This window comes from Xiphophorus maculatus, chromosome 4 (genome assembly GCF_002775205.1).
Source record: "Xiphophorus maculatus strain JP 163 A chromosome 4, X_maculatus-5.0-male, whole genome shotgun sequence".
Lineage (NCBI taxonomy): Eukaryota > Metazoa > Chordata > Actinopteri > Cyprinodontiformes > Poeciliidae > Xiphophorus > Xiphophorus maculatus.
The window spans coordinates 4109633-4130075 of NC_036446.1; the positions used below are offsets into that span (position 1 = coordinate 4109633).

General features: G+C 38.3%; 1 protein-coding gene across 9 annotated transcripts in view; it reads left to right on the forward strand.

Annotated features, from left to right (window-relative positions):
• nav2 (neuron navigator 2) overlaps window positions 1–20443 on the forward strand; it is a 256802-nt gene that overhangs the window by 175312 nt on the left and 61047 nt on the right. For 7 of the 9 annotated variants that reach the window (XM_023331792.1, XM_023331788.1, XM_023331790.1 and 4 more), the window contains 5 exons: window positions 766–899; window positions 11853–12996; window positions 14137–14246; window positions 14327–14435; window positions 14806–15219. In XM_023331792.1, coding sequence (XP_023187560.1) covers window positions 766–899; window positions 11853–12996; window positions 14137–14246; window positions 14327–14435; window positions 14806–15219 — 1911 coding nt within the window. Of the gene's footprint in view, window positions 1–765; window positions 900–11852; window positions 12997–13936; window positions 14023–14136; window positions 14247–14326; window positions 14436–14805; window positions 15220–19448; window positions 19650–20443 lie in introns of those variants that run through there. The other 2 variants (XM_023331795.1, XM_023331797.1) reach the window with 2 other exon arrangements.

Below are 20443 nucleotides of genomic sequence, written 5' to 3' on the forward strand. Positions count from 1 at the left end.
GAAAAAAAAGTGGAAATTTTGGCATTTAGAGGGAGAAAAATTTCAACTTCTGTAAATTTTCTGAGTTTCAAAAGTGGAAAACTTTTGACTTTTCAGACTTAGAAATTTCCATGGTTTAGCTAGAAAATTTCTGAGATTAGCCAAAAAATTTCTAACTTTTTTAATAGCTTAAACTTTTCAAATTCAGAAATTTCAAGTTTTTTTCTGGGAAATTTCTGAGATTAATCTTAAAATTCCTGAGCATTTTGGTGGGATATTTACTCCTGTTTTCCACCTGTCTATTGTAGCCTTAATACGCCGTCGTATGGAATCTTGTGGACTTTATTAATCCTTTAAAATGTTGCAGTCTGGGTGAAATAATTTGTCAGGCTGATTGTGGCTAAATTAACCAGCAGCACAGTTGGGAAAAGCTTCAAATATAAAATGTTTGATTGTTGATCAGATCCAGATGTTTTTACTTAAAGTATAAAATATTTGCGTTAGTATGTTGAAACAAAATCAATTTTCTTTATATTGTTTGACTGTTGCATAAAACAAAAATATAACAGATGTACTTTTAGGAGACTTTTGTAAGAATTAGAAATGTACAACAGTTCTTGCTGACCTTCCTAAACTGGTTCTTACCTTTTCTGTGTGAAAAAGTCATTTTTTGTGTTAAATCAAATGTTCACATGTCTAAACCTCCCTTGTGAAAGCTCAGATGTCTGGCCTATTTACTCCCCTCTTCCATTGTTTTTTTGTTTTTCTTCCTGATCTGTTCATCAGACTTCCTGGCCCGACAACAAGGGTGTCCACTGCTGGCGGTGACGTCCCTCCCAGAGGCTCGGTCAGCGCTGCTGGAAACCGGCGCAGTCAGGGCTGCAGTGACAAGACCAAAGCAAGTTTACATCCGAACAAAGGTGAGAAACTTCAGAAATGGACAGTTTCATCTTATATTTTAACAAAAACCACTAAAACATTGGTTAACTTGTGATCATATATATTTTTTATTTTTTTCTTAATTCCAGTAATGCTAAAAAAAAATAAAACTGGCCTTATTGTTGGATTGCTAGTTTTACTGTTTTATCGACTGTTCAATGAAAGCATCAGTAACTAAAAATATGCTTAAATGAAGTTACAATTTGCAGTTTAATTATGTTAATCACTCTTTCTATGTGACTGGTTTAGGAAATTTCAGCCTTGTTTTTAACCAGTGGCACACCTAATGCTTTGTGGATACTGAAACTGTTTGTGTGTCTGTCAAAGAAAAAGAAATCCTGTGGCAAAAGTAATGCCAAGTATTTTTATTTAGCAAAAAACATGAAATATATGTTTTGTCAATAACTCATGAGGCCTAGAAGAGATTAGCATTGACATGAGTCATCTTTAAAACTGTTCAAAATGTTCTCAAGTGGCAGGTAAAACCAGAAATAACACGAGCCCCAAATACGGAACCCTGAGGTACACCAAAATGGAAATGGTTTAAAGTTATAACTCTTACATCCATGATGAAACTTATGTGAGACCAGTAGGAGGCTTGGTCATATGTAAAAATTTCTTATCATGCACTGCACTCTAAAAGTAAAATTATGTGGCAGAAGTAATTCCAAATATTTTTATTTAGATTTAAACATGCAGAATATGTTTTCTTTTTGTGATAACTTTTGAGGCCTAAACGAGATTAGCATTGACATGCGTCATCTTTAAAACTGTCCAAAATGTTCTCAAGTGGCATGTAAAGCCAGAAATAACAAGAGACCCAAATGCAGAACCCTGAGGTACACCAAAATGACAACGGTTTAAGGAAGCCCTATAATTTGAAGCAGCCTCACAGAAGGGATGATCAGAACGATATGAAGAAAACCACGGCGAGGCAGAGCGCGATACGGCGGCCCAGTACCTCGACCTGATGTGGTGGTCAGCGTATCAAAGGCTGGGGTCCGGTCCAACATAAGGACAGGACATTCTGTGTCGCTTCGCACCACATCATTCTGAGAATAGCTGATGACCTTTACTGAACCCTGATTGAAATTTATGCTGTTTTTACTCAGAGATGCCGTGGAAATGAAGAACGACTCCCCCAAAATACTTATTGTTCAGCCTTTATCAGTCTGCTGCAGCCGTCTGGACGTGTTTATTTTATAAGAAGCAGCACTCAGTTTTGGTCGAATTGTTAAGCCAGGAAAGAAAAGCAAGAGGATCCTCTTAAAACTAGAGTGCAAACATGTTAATGTTCTTCTACAACCCCTGCAGTTCCTCTGAATCCTCCCAGCAGAGAAAACAATGACTTAAACAAAACTATAAGTTTGATATCAGATCGTAAGTTTTCTCTCTCCTGTGTGTTTGCATAGCAGGCTTAATTTTTTTACAATCTGTTTCAGGTATTTGACAGCAAATTTAGCATAAATGGTGCTTGAATCGACGGTTCAGTGGACCCGACCTTTATATAGACTTTGTTAGTGTCCGACGTCTAAACTCATTACCCAGAATTAAACAGGGAGTTTTGACCGCCCAGAGAGAGTGGGAGAGAGAGAGAGAGAGAGAGAGAGATGTCATTGTGTTAAACAGTGCCAGGCTAGCACTGCAAAAACACAAAATCTTACCATTCTTGTGTAGTTTCTAGTTCAAATATATTAATATATTTCAAATAAGACAAACCTACCTTTTCAGTAAGATGTAGGAGCTTGTTTTAAGTCACTAAATTGTTAATATTGATGAAAACTTATACTGGTAGATTATTTCACTTTTAACAAGACATTTTTTCCATGTTATAAGTGAAATAATCTGACTGTATATCTAGTACTTTTTCCATTAATATTAATGGAAAAAGCTTGATTTCCGTAAATCAAGCTCCTATATCTTCCTAAAAAATTAATTTGTAAGTTAGTTTTGTCTTGTTTCTAGAAAAATTATAAAATATCATCTACTTAACAACCCTGAACAAGAATCAAACATGGAGAAGCAACATTTAGCTTCATATTGAACAAATCTAGAACTCCACCCAGAACAACTGGAACCAGCATTTAGTATTAAACCTCACTAATCTTACCAAACACGGAGAACCAACATGTAGTTTTATCAGAACAAGAATCCAAAGAAACCCCTATTAGTTTCTATTTTATGGACTTAGTATTTTTATTATTATTAAACATGTGGAAACAAAAAGGAGTTTTATACTTTTACTTTGTGTTTCTTTTGGTTTGTTGTTTTGTTTGTATCTCCTTTTGTTTGTATCTCCATGCTACTGAAAATGTGCTATGTAAGTCAAATTACCTTGAGCTTGATTGACAACGCTAAGACCCGCCCCCTGGGTGTGATTGGTTGTTTTTGGTTGGGAGCGCTGCATTTCATCAGCAGCTCAGGAGTTGATCTTTTCACTGATTATCTGGCTCATATTACACTGTAATGACATGGTGACAGTGTTAAGAAATATATAAAAACATCTATTTAACAATTACATACTGCAGCTTTAGTTGACTATTTATTTGCTGTTAAATAAGTCTGTATTAGCTTAGTTCCAGAAAGAAAGAGTCTCTTTGTTCACATTGAATAAAGTGAAGCTGTTTTGCTGAAAGGTTTCACATTATGCTGAATAAAGGTGGCTTCTGTGCATAAAAGCAGCAGTAAATGGTGTCGGCTGCATGAAGGCGGACTGGGATGTTAGCAGTCAGCTGATGGGAGAAGCATGAATGAAGCAGATGATCTCAATTACCTGCAAACTGTCTGCTGCTCAGACTCTCAGGAAGAGCAGAGTGGAAATAAATGAAAAAATGTCCAACATACTCCAATAAAGGAAGAGTTTTTATAAGCATTCGAAGGGAGCGCATACACTGTAAAAACTAATTAGTTCTTTTTACTTAAAATGGCAGTATTATGTATTAGTGCTGTTTTATAGCACAGTCAAATAACTTTAACTTCAATTATTATAAAAATGCCCTATATATCAAATATGACTTAAAATAAATTTGACTTTGTAATTTAGCACCTTGAAATTGGAAAATGCGTCTGTGTTTTTAAGAATCTCCTTCTCTTTCTGTAGCTCCGCCTTCATGGCTCCTTTATTAACCCTTCAACAGCATTTTTTGTTTGTTTTGTTGTTGTTTTTTACCAGCATTTCACTGAGAAGTAGCTTATAACATAAAATCCACAATTCCACCAGATGTTTGCTAATTGCTGCTGGCTAGTCTGAAGGAGCTGACTGAGGGAGGGCTGCACTGTGATTCGTTTTTCACACCTGAATGGTTGCCAGGGAGATTAAAAGATTTCTTAAACATCCATGAAAGAATCAAGGCAACACTCCAAATATGCTTTTGATGAGGACATAAAATTACGTGATATAAAGCTCAAAAAAGTTGATTTTACATTTTTTAAAAATGCAGTTTTAGTGAGTATAACTTGAGTTACCTTAATAAATCTGAGTATGTTGTAATTACTTAGAAAAAGAAAATTGTATAAAAAGAAAATTACTTGATTGAAAATGTTTCTACACTGCAAAAACACAAAATTTTACCAGATATTTTGATCAAATTTCTAGTTCAAATATTTCTATCAGGAGCTTGAGGTATAATGGGCTTTCTTTAAGTAAATAATTCCTTAATATTAATGGAAAAAGCTCTACTTTGTGTAGTAGATAAATTCACTTATAACAACACAGTTTTTATAGGTTACAAGTCAAATAATCTGTCAATAAAACTAGAACTTTTTCATCAATACTAAGGAATTATTGACTTGAAACAAGCTCTTATATTTTGATGAAAGTTATATGTAAGTTAGTTTTTTCTTATTTCAAGTCTATAAAGATATTTGGACTGAAAACTAAACCAAAAATGCTTTGTAAGATTATAATGCTATTACATATTTTGGCATAAAGAATTGCAAAATGCATTTGCGGATTTTATGACATTATTACATATTGTGTAGTTTCATTTTAGGTTGCTAAAGAAAAACACGCCACACTTTTTATTTGTAAAGGTTGAAAGTTGTTCCTATGTCTCTCTCCTTGCAGTTGGTAATTACATGCTCCTTTATGTCAGCCTAACAAATTAAAGCCTTTGGTCGTAACATGACAAAGTGCGATAAAGTTAGATATATGATGGCTGTGCAAAATGACAAAAAGTTAAAAATGACCGCAGTAGTCCTGTTTCCAAACTCCGCCCCTGTCCTATCTGCTGACCACACTCCTCCTCCCTGAATGCCACTTTGAGTCTCTCCTCTCTTCTGCTGTCCATCTTCTTCCTTCTCTACTTTTCTTTCCTGCTTGATGTCTGCAGCACCAGCCAGGTTTGTCAGCTACCACTTCTAATCCCCCTCCAGAAATGGTTACTTTAACAGATTTATAAAGTTTAGATTAGTTTCTTCCTCCCCCCTTTTGAGGTAGCAACCAATCTCTAATTGTGGCTTTTTATAGATTTTTTCCTAACTTGTAATTTTGCATGCATGTTTAAAACGTTGCTACTGCAGGTTCAGATGTTGGGGCCGGAGCTGTTCTGTGTCAGCGGCTGTGACACCAGAATGAAGTCATGCTACCAGGCGTCCTGCTCTGCTCTCTGTTTAATAGGAGCTGACAGGATCTGGGTGTTCGCTAATTTACATTGAGCAGAGAGAGCGCACTGCAAAAACACAAAATCCTACCAACTGTTTCTGGTCTAGTTTCCAGTGCAAATATCTTAAAACTATTTTATAAGTAACTTTTTAGCCTGATATATGAGCTTGTTTTCAGTACATATTTCCTTATATTGATTTATGTCTAACAAAATATTTTTCCTATGTTGTAAGTGAAATAATAATGCATGTGGTACTACAACGTTTTCATTGATATTAAGGAAATATTTACTTTAAAAAAAGTTCCTTTTTCATGCTGAAAAGTAATAACTAACTCAGATCAAAATATTAAAATAATCTTCCAGTTTAACTAGGACTTTTTAAACAATGTTAGATTTTTTTTTTACTTTAAACAAGTTTCTATGTCTTGGTAAGAAGTTACTTGCAAGTTAGTTTAGTCTTATTTCAAGGGTATGAAGATATTCACAGAAGAAACTAGACCAAAAATACTTTGTTTTTGCAGTAGGGAAATCCTACATTGTTTTTGCAGTGTAGGGGAATCCATATTACATGTTACATAAGTAATTTGTAATCTGTCATATTTAATATGGTTTACATATTAAATAAATCATTATGTGCCAGATGTCCTTAAAACTGTTGCAATGCCATGTAGTTTTTACTATAACTGAGGGCTATTTTCACATTAACATGAAGTATTTATAATGCTATGGATTATTTTTAGCCTTCTCCTGACTGATACCTTTTGTACAAATACATCCTTTGTAACATGTTGGGCAAATCTGGCTTAAAACAAACAATACAAATGAGTAATATCAGCTAAACTGTTTTAGGATGTCAGAACTATATTTCAGGTCGTCTTCAATAAAGTTTTAGCTGAAAGTTGTGAAAATTTATGCAGTTATTGCATTTTTTATAAACAGTTTTATCTAAAAATGCATTTTTGCTCCCTGAACACATCTACTTGTTTCAAGAAATGTATTTTTAAATTAATGAAGTAATCTGTCAATGAAACCAGGACTTTAAATCAATATTAAGAAATTCTTTACTTAAAACAAAACTGAAAAGTTACCTGCAATTTAGTTTTTTCTTATTCCAGGTGTACTAACATATTTGGACTAGAAACTAGACAGAAGTACTTGTTAAGATTGTGTGTTTTTGCAGTGCAGGGTGCACCTGTGTGTTTCTGTGTGGAGTTTGGACGTCTGCTCCCTTTACTGAGTGACTAGCTTTCTGATGAGCTGTGGCGTCACTGTTTGAGTGTATTCATATGGAGAAACTTTAAAAAGGAAAAAGGAAAAAAATCACAAAAGCTTCCTGTCCCTTTTGCTTTTTGGAGCACAATGCGTGAGGAGCGAGAGGGAACCGTCTGAAATCAGATACGGAAGCAAACACCTGCAGGGCGAAAGTGGAGCATCAACGATTGAGTCTATAAATAAAAATAATGCCTAACCGTTGCCATGTTTTATTCTGGATAAGCTATCCAGTGATGATTTTTTATTAGGATTTTTTTATATCATAATAAATGCTATTCCATCAGAGGGCAACATGTCAAGTCAATGGGAAATGGATGCTAAGTATGGGTGGGATATATGGCCTTAAAGTTTTATTACAACATTTTGTGGTTTTATTGTGACAATAAAAGTGACGATAGGAACTACACTGCAAAAACACAATTCTACCAAGTATTTTTGGCTGTTTTCTAGTTCAAATATCTTAGCAGCGCAAGTTACTCAACAGGTTGATGCTAGGTAACCAAAGAGTTAGTGAGTTAGTTGATGCCACCTACCTACCTTAGCTAGCTAGTGGCTAATGTATTTCCTCTGCCTACATCCCCCAGAATGCTGTGTGGTTCTGAATAAGGGTTCACTGAATATTCTATATATTAAAAATGTAATTATCTGTTGAAATTGATCACATGTATATTGTGAAATATATTGTTATTGATTTATTGTCCAGACCTACTTCCTGTATGTCCAAGCGATTTGTTCCCAAGTCGGGCAGTAATATCTTGTGACTGGTACAGTCATGACTTTGGCAGACTTTTGATCCGAATCACATCAGGACACTTTTCTTTTTACTGCTTGTTTTCCAGACTGCGTTCGCCTCGGTTTCTGGCCCTACAGACGTACACAGCTCCAACCGTTTCTGCTTAACCTGGCAGGCGTGCTCAGACATGTATGCACAGACGGTTTGAGTAAAGACACTGTGTGAAATTGCAACCCCTTTTCCTCTGGCGCAGACAGGCTTGAACACATGCATATATACAGACGCATGAGTGTGACGAGCCGTGAAAAGAACTTTAGAATCGATTCTGTGTGAATCCTGGAGAGGCTTTTATACTATCCTCATGCTGAGAGGAGAGGACCCAGACTTAGAGGATGTTCAGACGTGTAGGGGGTCGAGGAAGGGTGGTCTGCTTTTCATTTTAATCTCTAATGACCGCAGCAATTAAGCAGTTAAGTCAAACACTTAAATTCTTCCAACATGTTTCCTAAATCAGCAAAATGAACAAATGTGACCAGCGCAATTTCGGGATTCGGCCTCAGGCTGCACGGGGTCACTTAGTTAGTGACCCGTTGGCTAAACCACGGGTCACTAACCTTAAAATTAAGGAATAATTTGTTTATTTTGGAAGGAAACTGCTTCCTTACTGGCTTTTTTTGCAGGAAATGGAAGACAAAAAACATATAGAAGTAGAAAATCTAATTTTATGGTCATTGGTATGAGCCATTTGTTTTTCTAGCTTATAGTATAAAGTGATTTGTCTGACACCATTCAAATAAAAATATATATAAAAAATGCAGTACCACATAAAAAAGTCAGTGACTAATTTAAAATTAAAAGTAGCTAAACTTGAAAAAGATTAACTAGATAACCTTAATGTTTTGATTTTAAAACATTCTGGGTATTTAGTAGTAGCGGTTCTGGATCTGAAGCAGTTTTGCAGAGTACCAGACAAACCCGTTCTTTCATTCAGTATTCTTCAGTTAACTGTCTCAAAACAGGACTGGGATCAGTCAAAACAGGGTAAAGTTTCACATAGATCGCTGTGGAAGGGTAAGTCACTTTAAAATGTACAATTTTTAAAACGTCTTTTGGAAAAACAGAGAAGAGCAAAAAGTAAGTATTTGCTCCACTTATTTTTAAAGTTAAAGGAGGTGTATTGTGTGCAAATTATTTAAGCAAGTTTTTGTACTGCCATTTTGGTTTCTGAGGACAATCCAAACGCTTAAAAAACACACTCTCATAGACAGGTTTAGTTTTGGCAATAAATTAATGCTTTCTAGTGTCTGAAATGAAGCCGTTTCAAAAACCTCCTGAATGTAACATCACAAATCAGCAAGGCTCTGTCCGTTACCTAGCAACCCTGGAAACCTTGCCCGTTACCTAGCAACCCCAGCAGCCCAGCTGGTTACCTAGTAACCACAGCAGAGTTCCAGCACATTTGGTTGTCTGGTTTTACAGTTGTAAAATGGTTGCTGGACAAGACAAGTGTTTTTGTTATTGACTCGCCGTTCAGAAACCACTTGATATGTTCTTGTTGGTGGCGCAGGAGACTCTATTTCTGGTTTTCAAAGATGTACGGTTGTATAACTACGCCATTTTCGTATGGGAGTGTAAACGTTGCATTTGGACTGCATGCTTAGCAGCAGCTTATTTGAATTTAAAGTGACAAGATGCCCTAAAACAGCTCAAAAGTGTAGTGAACATGTCTTGTATCGCCCATCGCTTTGTCCTAACCTGTTCAGCGAAGCATAACAGATCTGATCAGAATCCCAAGTTAATCAGTTTTCTGTTACTTTTCACTCACAACTCTGGAAAACATATCTATCTTTTCCCGACTTGGCAGCCTAACTGGAACATTTCAGTCCTCGTCCCTTACAGTCCGGTCTTGTCGGCGACCTGCTGGCTCCAAGTCAAAAGCCTCCCAATGCCCAACGCATCTCTCTCTGTTCCTTTCTGACCCAAAATCCAAACTGACCCAGTTCTGTGGGAGCCCGGACCTTCCTGCTGGCCCACATCAAAGCCTCATTCACCCCAAACCTGAACTGCATGGCCCCTTGCTCCCCCCACTCTGCTCGATGTGGTTCCCATCTTATTCAGCTAGCACCAATAGGAAGCCAGCTATTAGAAACCTGACCCACTTTGTTAATAGCTAACTACTAGCGCATCTAATTGGGCTCTAATTACTTCCTAATGGCTGCTTTGTTTCATGCTGCTCACATTAAACGCTGAAGAGGAGGAGAAAGTGAAGGCTGCTTTGTGAGTGCCGATTTCCAATTAGGACATGAAAGAACTGGCAACATGAATAAAGAGGGAGAGCCTCATGAAAATGTGCAAACATAAAAGTGTGGTTGTTTACTACTAAGAATAAATACTGGTGTGAATAAAACATTCATTCTTTGGACTGATACTTTAGATTGAATGAGATGTAATTCAGAAAAGTCTAAGTCTGTAGTTTCACCATGCCTTTTATTTAAGTACTTGTCCAGTCATTTCTGATAATAAATGACATTTCTCACTAGGCCTGTGCAGCAGTGTCCTATAAATTGTTATTGAGACAAGCAGATATGATGAGGAAAGCTCTTAAAAAACAAGAATGTGGCTCTGCACTGCAAAAACAAGATATTTGCACTAGAAACTACACCAAAAAAATCTGGTAAGATTTTGTATTTTTGTAGTGTAGTGTAGTGTAGGTTTTGCCTGAAATTAAAAATTGCAATCATGGTTTCCTTTTTTCCATAACCAAAACTGTGACTTTTTAATCGGGGGTTTGTTTATATATCTTGACTTATGCACAATGTAAACAGACTATCCAAGTCATCTGTAGTTTCCAGTTGTAATCAGATAACAGAACAAATAGATCATGTAAACTAGAGAAAACGGCTGCATGAGAGACTTGGCCTGAGGAACTTGTCTGTGTTGTCTCATGCAAACTATGGTGGGGGTCTTCGTCCGCCCAGCTCAGGCCCTCGCGCTCTCTCTCTCTCTGGCAGTTGGTGTTTGAATATTCAAATGTTGCCGGTTGGAGCTGCAATCTGCATGTTGAAAACCTCAGAAACCCTCAGGATAGTTTTACTTTCAGACAGGCTACAACTTTTAGCAGGAAGATCTGTGTTTGTTTTTCCTCCTCCAGCTCGCGGTAAGTTTGCTTCTTGGGTCACATGGTGCAGATTTACGCAGACAGGAGCTAAAGTGAGGTGTTGCGAGATATTATTTCTGTTTTTAGACGAGGTTGAGATCATGTATCTTGCTGTGTTTTTTTTTTTTTTGCAGAGCAGAAGGACTCTGACCAAAAGCAGGCCTTATAAGTGCAGCAGCACCGCTTCTCGATGTGACTTACTTGGCGAGGCTTGAAGGCACTCAAGTCTGCTCCTCACTGCTCTTCTAAACAGTTTATGATGGACTCCCTTATTGTTATTGCTGAGGGTTTTTTACAGCAAACTCATGGCAGGTTTATCCCTTAGCACACGGGTGTTTAAACTCTTTGCACCAAGGGTCAAACTCCCCAAGTTGAAGGTCCTCAGGAGCCAAAATTAGCTTTTTTCTCCAATTAAAAGCGGAAAAATAATGTTATTGTGATTACTTTCTCCTTTATGTGCAAACAATAAATTAAGCAACTAATACTTTAATGAAACAGGCAATAATATGACATTTGTCTTAATGTTTTTTTTTTTTTTTTTTACATATTTGTTAAAACTATCTCTATGCTGTGATAGTATAATATTAGACAGATAACATTCACAACAGGCTATGCTAGCTGCATAGTGATTGACAGCGCTAAGACCCGCCTCCTTGCTGTGATTGGTTGTTTCTAGTCAGGACTTGGAAGAAGGCAGAAGAGCTACATTTTTTTCCACAAATTATTTGTTTCGTGCCAAACTGTCACAACAAATATGTAAAAAAATATTACTGTAGCTTTAAAGATCTACTGCTGTTGTATTAACCTTCCAGACCTCTCAGGTCTTCTGGTTCTGGTTCAGCTCTGCATCCCCAGAACATGGAGAAGCAGCATTCAGCTTCTATGCACCACAAATCTGGAACAAACTTCTGGAAAACTGCTGAAACTCTCAGTACCTTTAAATCTAGAATAAAAACCTACTTTAGAGTTGCCTTAGATTAGATGAGTGTTTGCTTGATGATTTTGATGATATTTGTCAAAATGTAATGTCTATTCATTGTTCCATATTTGATGACTGTATGATGTAAAGCACTTTGAACTGCTTTGTTGCTGAAAATGTGCTATACAAATAAACTTGACGTCAAAGTTCTTCTTCATTGTTTGGTAAAACGTCTGTTCTTTGGTGTAGATTCCTTGGAGGGCATGACCTCACAGCTCTCTGTGATGACTGAGCATTCTCCGTCGTCTGCAGTGACCGTCGGCTCCTCCACCAGCGCCATATCTGCTACCTCCCACTTGGTTCCTCCATCTTTGTCCTCGGCCTCCCCGTCTACCGCCATTCCCCAACCCAACAGCAGCAGCAAACCCTGGAGGAGCAAGTCAACGAGCGCCAAGCACACCAACGCCCAACCGCCATCATCCACTAGCAACCCGGCATCCGCAATGCAGTCCAACAAGCCAGAGAAGGACGCATCAACCAAGGTTGAAGCTCCTCCCAAAGCTGCCACCCAGAAGTCGATGCTTGAGAAACTTAAGCTGTTCAACAGCAAATCAGGATCTAAAGCGGCAATGCCCCAACCGGACGGCGCAGCCCCAGTCCGGACGCCTGTGGAGAAATCGGAAACCGGCTCCAACACTGATCCTTTAGAGGAAGAAGACGGCAACCTAAGACCAGGGATGAATGGGACATCAGCTTCGACAACCGCCAGCAGCCCCAAAATTGCTCTGAAGGGCATTGCCCAACGCACTTTCAGCAGAGCTCTGACCGCCAAGAAGGGTTCAGTGAAAGGCCTGGACAAGGAGAAAGGGAAGGAGAAGGAGAAAGGGAAGGAGCTGGGCAAACGCGGCCCTGATAGAACGGAGCTAAGGGGGGAGGAGCTTAAAGAGGAAGTAACGCCCGTTCCTCCGGATGTTGAGGCGTCCAACAAAAAGACGTCCAAAATTGCTAGTTTCATTCCCAAGGGTGGAAAAGTAGCCAAAAAGGAGAGTTCGACCCCAGCACAAAGCGGAATACCAAAGCCAGGAGGCAAAGCCCCGGGAGCTGGGGGCAAAGCTTCTTCAGCAAAGGAGGCGGCGGAAAGGCCTCGCAGCATGCGGCTGGGCGGAGGCGGGCTCGCCATGCACCGCGGGCCTCTGGAGAGAGACAGGGACAGCAGGCACTCCAGCTCTACCTCCAGCTTGGCCTCCTCTGAAGGGAGGCCTGGCGCCGCCCCGGTGGCGGGTTTAGGCACTACGCAGAGCACGGCCAGCAACACTGTCAGCGTGCAGCTACCTCAGACGCAGCAACTGCACAGCCACCCCAACACGGCTACTGTTGCACCTTTCATGTACAGGTAGGAGGCCGGATTATCCTGGGAGCTTAAATATTAGTAAACAACACAAAGGTTTGGTTTTGGAGGAGGAGCTGTATGAATTGTTGTAAGAGTTCTGACTTTAATCTCACAATTCAGACTTTTAATGTCAAAATTAAAAGAAAATTCTCATAATTCTTTACCCCTCCAGAGGGTCTTTTTGTGGGCTCTAGAGTCCCTTTTTACAAAGTAGGCTGACAAGAAAGGGGGAAGGAGAGGGGGGAAGACATGCGATAAATGTCGCTGGGTCCGGGAGTCGAACCCACGACAGCCGCGTTGAGGACTTGAGGCCTCCAAATGTGGGTCGCGCTAACCGCTACGCCACCACGGCACGCCCATAATTTTTTTACTTTTAATCTGTTCTTTAATCTCATAATTCAGATTTTTAATCTTACAATTCTGACTTTTTTTTCAACTTCTGACTGGATTCTCAAAATTTGGTCTTATTTCTCAGACTTTTTGGAATCTCATTGAAATACATTGAAATCCAGTAAAATATATCAGATCTTTTGGTTGTAACATGACAAAATTACAGTATGAACACAATTAGAAAACAATGTGTAAGGCAGAAAGCTCATTTTCTTTTGTTTGTTTGTCAAATATATAATTACTCTTTGTATTTTGTCAACTTTGCCTTCCATAAACCATAATCTTACAAAGATGCAGAAAAGGTTTACTGAAAATAAACCAAGCGAAAGTGTTATTTCATTGGTAAGACATTTTTTTGTGGATAAGTAGTAGTTAAAATTCAGATTTTTATTTCTCCTCAGCGATTCTAACTGCTCAGCTGAGTGTTCGTTAGTCAACAAGGACAAAGTCTGGAGTCGGGCAAAGAGCAAAGGCAGCATTTGAGCGAGGCATTCAAACGTCACGGTGTCCAGCCGCACCAGCGTTGTATTGATTGATCCTTCAAAGACAAAACGTTACTGAAGTCTGAGGCTTTAGCAGCCATTGGCTTCTCACCGCAGTCACAAGGCTTGAAACGCAGCAGATTTAAAGTCTAATCAGGTTTATCCTTCCTTCGTGACAATTTTCTGAATATTAGGTTCTCCCTAAGTACGCCATAATTCACAATCAATGATTTCCTCACTTTAATCACTCGCACAATTTGTTTTCCGGCAGAACACAAACAGATGGCGAGGGAACGGTGAACTCGGAGAGCGGCTCAGTGGGAAGAGGCGGAGACGTTTCCTGCACAAAGACCAGCCAGACCTCCATTGAAGACCTTTCAGGTAGGCAGTGTCTGCTTCTGTCCAGAGTTTACATTTTAAATCTCAGTTTTATTACTTTTTTAAAACAATGTTTTGTTCAGGTGAAGACCCAGAGACCAGACGGCTGCGCACCGTCAAAAACATTGCAGACCTACGGCAAAATTTAGAAGAGACCATGTCTAGTCTGCGGGGAACTCAGGTCACTCACAGGTAAAATAATAATAAAAAATACTGATGATTATGATTAAATATTAAACCACAACTGACTGCACTTACTTTCTCATCTTAACAAAGAAGCATAAACTAAATTTTATTTTAATAATCTTTTTTTAAAAAATTATGGTGCTAATACTCCAGATGCACCTATCCACTATTTTCACTTCCCATACCGATATCAATATCTGATAGGTTTTTCAGCCATTTTGTTCATCCCTATTTTCTGGCTACCGCCTATTTTTTGTTGTGGTTCTGTTAATAAAATTCCCATTTTTCTAATTTAATTTATCTGTGTACTCAAATGATCTAGGTGAGTACTCTCTGCTTGATTGTTTGTTGTTTAAATTAATTATTTTTTTCTCAGTACTCTGGAAACCACCTTTGACGGCAGCGTTACGACAGACATCAGCAGTGGCGGCGGCGGATCGTCCGGCAACAACAGTAGCGGCGGCGGGAGCGGTCGAAGCATTCTCAGCCTCACCTCTGCCCGCTCGTCGCTGTCACCATGGCGACTGGGGCAGTCCAGCCCTCGTCTGCAGGCGGGCGATGCCCCTTCTGTTGGGAACGGCTACGGCGGGCGAGGGGGGCGCTATCTGTACCCTGGGCAGCTGCGGAGGCAGCTGGCTGGCAGGGGCGGCGCTCTGTGCGGCGTGGAGCTGGGGGACAGAGCCGGAGATGAAATGGAGCTGGACGGCCCCGCCATGGAGGTCACCGGCTACATGAGCGACGGAGATGTTCTGAGCAAGAACGTTGTGCGCACTGATGATGTCACCAGTGGGTAAGTGGGTGGACGCAGCAGATTGTTTTACTTTACTTTTTACTTTTACTGTTTTTGTACTTCCATTTGGGTTTCTAATCCTTTTAAAATCAGCCCAAGCCTTAAAATAACAAAACAGAATGTAATGTTAGACATCAGCGGGCACTACCCGTAACCTAGCAACCCTGAAAGCCCAGCCGGTTACCTAGCAACACAAACTGAGTTCCAACATGTTTGGTCAGCTGGTTTTACCACTGTATTTGCTGTATAGTGGCTGCTGGAGAAGACAAGCGGTGTTTTTTTGTTGACTTGTCATCCAGAAACCACTTGCTCCATTCTTGTTGGCTGTACAGGAGGCTCCGCTTCTGCTTTTCAAAGGTTGTATAATTGCTCATCCGTTTGGATTCATTTTCACATGGATTTAGAGTGACAGCTAAATCTGAAAGGAACTGAAAAAAGGCAGAACAGATCAGACTGAAATGTCATTATCTAAGAATAATTTTATGCAAATGAAAATGTTTTGAGTAGACCATAAAACTATCCTGACCTGTTCAGGGAATTATAACAGATCACTTTTAAAGGTTATTATGGCTAATTGAACATATATTTTATATACAAGTTCAAATGTTTTTCTTTTAATGGTTCATATACAGTCTTATAACAAACCAGAAGAGGGCAGTAGTGTTCCTTAATGACTCAACTACCCATACAGAAAACACACAAAACATTTGTGAAATAATCTGCCAGTGGAAGTAGTACTTTTAAAAATACATATTAAAGACAGATTGACTTAAAACAGGCTTCTATATTTAGTTCAAAAGTTGCTTGTAAGTTAGTTTTTTTAAATTTTAAGTGTCATAAGATATTTTGCACTAAAAATAGACCAAAAATACTTTGCAAGATTGTGTGTGCAGCTTTTATAACAACATTTATCTACAATGATTCAAAGCATGTGCCATCGGATGCGTTAATGCTGATCATCACATCCACTGTTTATGTTTCTTTCACAAAGCCACTGTCTATGTTATAACATGCTCTTTGCATATTTTGGCTGTTACACTTATCCAAAGCTTTGTTGTCATCATTGTTATCAGATGAAGCTGTAAAAGGCGCCAAGTTGGCTTCAGACTGAAAGATTCAGAAAAAATTTGGAAAACATCTGCATGGGTTTGAACTGATTTCCAAGAGGAGCCTAAAGCAGAGGCAACGTTCTTAAATCCAGAATCCAAGCTTGGTGTTAGGAAGCTAATGCTTCAATTTTATGTCTGATTTATATTTCCTGGTGAAATATTTCCTGGTAAATATTTCTGTATCAATATTTACAGTAAACTTCCTTTTTTAAGACTTAAACTGACCAACCAGATAACATCTTTTGAGCCAAATTGTTACAAATTGTGATCCGTCCCTCTTTAATTAGTACTTTGAGGTTGCCTGTGTTGTTTTTATTAAAGTTTGTTGATTAATTTTGAGATGTTAGAGCGAACATTTCAATATTTTGATCTGTGTTAGTTCACAACACAGTTTTTGCTCAAAACAAAATATTATCTATCACCAAATAATTCCTGGATCGTTGGTCAGAGTTGTTCTTGGAGGATGTTTTCATACTCTGTTCTTTACTGCAAAAATACAAAATCTTACCAAGTAATTTTGGTTTTATCAAAACATTTTTTCCATGTTATAAGTGAAAGAATCTGCCGGTGGAACTAGTACGTTTTAATCGGATTTAAGGAATTATTGACTCCTATATCTTGGAAAGTTACTTGTAAGTTAGTTTTGCCTTTTTTCAATTGTACTAAATATTTGCACTGGAACCAAAACCATATAAACTTCAGATTGTGTGTTTTTGCAATGCAATGATTAAATGATCTTTAAATGATTGTAATAATTCCCGTTTTCTACTTTCATGTCCCTTTGAAGTCGTGTTTCTCATTTTTCTTCTGTTTTGAAACCATTTCTCATTATTCATACTCTTAGCACCATCATAAGGCAAAGAAAATCCACAAATCCTCTGTTGTTAGGATCCGGATCTTGTTGATGTCTGGACTGTTTGACAAATTACTTTCCGTTGACGTTTCATCTGCATTAGTTAATGTTCTGTAGGTGAGATCGACCGTTTTTTTATGAAGCTTTAGGAAGAAGTGATGGATGACGGGGAAATCAGCTTTTATTTAAACAGAGACTATATGAGGCTCTTTGCTGTTGGGTGTGTGTGTGTGTGTGTGTGTGTGTGTGTGTTTGGGTGAGGGGGTGTGTGGGTGGAGTCACTCTGTGGGTTAACCATTTAAAACAGACTCAGACTGATGATGAACTCCCACTTTCCTCTTTGTCCTCGGTACATTTTGCGGTTCCCTCGATCGCGAGCGCGTCGGCATCCAGTACAGACGTAACTGGTTCTTCCACACCGGAGCTGGGATGTTTACCCACAGAGGAGGAGCTGGTTTTAACTGCTTAACTGCACTGCAAAAGCACAAAATATCACAATAATTCTAGTTTCTTGTGGGAATATCTTAGTACACTTGAAATAAGAAAAACTAACTTACAAGTATTTAGCAAGATATCATAGCTTGTTTTAAGTCAATAATTCTTTAGCATTGATGAAAACGTTCGAGATTATTTCACTTATGACTAGTACTAGTCATTTTTCATCAATATTAAATGATTATTGACTTAAAATAAGATCTTATATCTTACTAAAAAGTTACGTACAGTTTTGTCTTATTTCAAGTGTGCTACAAACTAGACCTAAAACATTTGGTAAAATTATGGTAAAAACACTGCAAAATACAACATTTTACCAAGTACTATGTCAAGTTTTAAGCACAAATATCTTAGAACACTTGAAAAAAGACTGTAATTGACTAAAATGGGAAAAATGTCGTTATAAGTGAAAATCTGCCAATGGGACCAGTATTTCTTCATCAATATTAAAGAATTATTTACTTAAAACAAACTCCTATATCTTAATGAAACGTTATTTAAAGTGTACTAAAACATTTGTACTAGAAACTAGACAAAAATACTTGGTAAGATTTTATGTTTTTGCACTCCTGCCATTATGGCAGAACTTTTTATGGCATTTAAAACAGGGCAGGAAACTCCCAACTGTTGTAAAATCTGCAGGGAGTTTAGCCCACCTTGAAAATCAACCCTGTGGTGAAATGAATTGCTGCTTTTTCCAACACTGGAGAGCCATTCATTAAAAGATTAACTGGGATTATACTGTACTAGGAGGTCTCTGGGTTATTCAGAGGAAATGTGACACAGGTAAAATGAAAAAGCAACCATGGAAATAAACTTTTCCTGATTTCACCAATTCAGGAGACGTTTTTAAAGCTGCACTGCAAAAACACAAAATCTTACCAGGTATTTTTGGTCTAGTTTGTAGTGAAAACATCTTAGTACGTAAGAACTAAGACAAAACTAACTTACAAGTAAATTTAGAAATACAAGTTCCGCTGGCAAATTATTTTACTTATCATATGGGAAAATGTCTTGTTCTAATTGAAATAAGCTTTCAGTGGAATTAGGAATTTTTCATCAATATTATTTGAAATAAGCTCCTATATCTTCCTGAAAAGTTACTTATTAGTTAGATTTATTTATTATTCTTTAAATGTATTCAGAAATTTGCACAAAAAAAACAAAACCAAGAATATTTTGTGTTTATGAACAGTACTGATTGCTCACACCTCAAAGCCATAAAGTCTATAAAATCTTACCAAGTATTTTAGTCTAGTTTCCTGAGCAAATATCTTAGAACACTTGAAATAAGATAAAACTAAATTGATAGTTTCTTTTCAGTAATATATAGGAGCTTGTTTTAAGTCAATAATTCTTTTACATTCATTAAAGACAGATTATTCTTATAACGAGACATTTCCCATGTTTCATATTTTTCCAGTTGAACACGTATTTTTTAATCAATATTAAGGAATTATTGACTCTAAACAAGCTCCTATATCTTTCTGATCTTTTATCAAGCGTACTAAGAGATTCCACTTGAAACTGGATCAAAAATATTTGTGTTTTTGCAGTGCAGTGGTTTTCTTCAGTCCATCGCCCCTCGGTTTCCTTGGTTCTCTGTCCCTCAGAGATGAACAGAGGCCCAGCACTTGGCGCTCTAACGCTTCGGGGGTAAACTCTCTGATCCATCCTCCTCCTCCTCCTCCTCCCTCCCTTTTCCTCGGCCAGACCCAACCTCCTCTCAGGGGAGGAAAATCAGCACGTGGAGCAGAGGAGAGCTGCCTCATATCAACGCTGAGCTCACACACAAGTTGGCCAGCTTCATTTCACCGTGATGAAACTCGCTTTCGCCTGCTGGTATTGTTGATCTGTGTGTTCGGCGCAGACCTGACGGTTAAACGGACACTTTTCTTTCGAGATTTTAATCAGCTAGAAGCACCTGGAAGTGTTTGATTTTGCTTTTTGGCTGACATGTTTGAGGCAGACAGGTAGGTTTGTAACATGATTTTGTTTGCATGAAACTTGAGGAGTAAGATGTCTCTTAATTTTAAAGGTGACCTATTGTTTTAACTTGAATGGATAGGTTTATGGACAACACAAAACATGTTAATTATATTGTTTGCACAAAATGATTCTAAGACATTGAGATTTTAGTCGGTTTTAGGGAATCCTGTTGCTTTAAATCCAAATAATCTGCTGCTGACCATGCTCCCCAACTCAACATTTACACTCACATGTGAAAATATCTGCAAAAAGATGTGCAAGTATACAACCGCACATTTTGAAAAGCATTGGTAGAGCCTCCTGAACAACCAACCATAATGTAGCAAGTGGTTTCTGAATGGTAAGTCAACAACAAAACACTTGTCTTTTCCAGCAGCCATTGTGCAGTGCATACAGTTGTAAAACCAACTGACCTGTGACTTAACAATCAGAAGGTGTTTGAAACCAAAAACCTACCAAACTTATTGCCAGAAAACATCGTGGTGGGTTTTTTAAGTGCTTGGTCTGTCTTATAAGCAGCAGAAACCCAAATGGGAGTATAAAATAATGCAAAATGTGAATTCTGCACAAACCCTAGCAATCCTGCTTGGGTTGCTAGGTAACGGGGCTAGACTGGGCTTCTGGGGTTGCTAGGTAACGGCAGAACCCCCTCTGTTGAATGTGACTCAACATTCTGGAGGTTTTCAAAACTGCTAATTTTCCAGACACCAAAAAAACATGAACTTATTGCCAAAAAACGGCTGTGTTTTTTTTAAGTGCTTGGTTTGTTTTTAGAAGC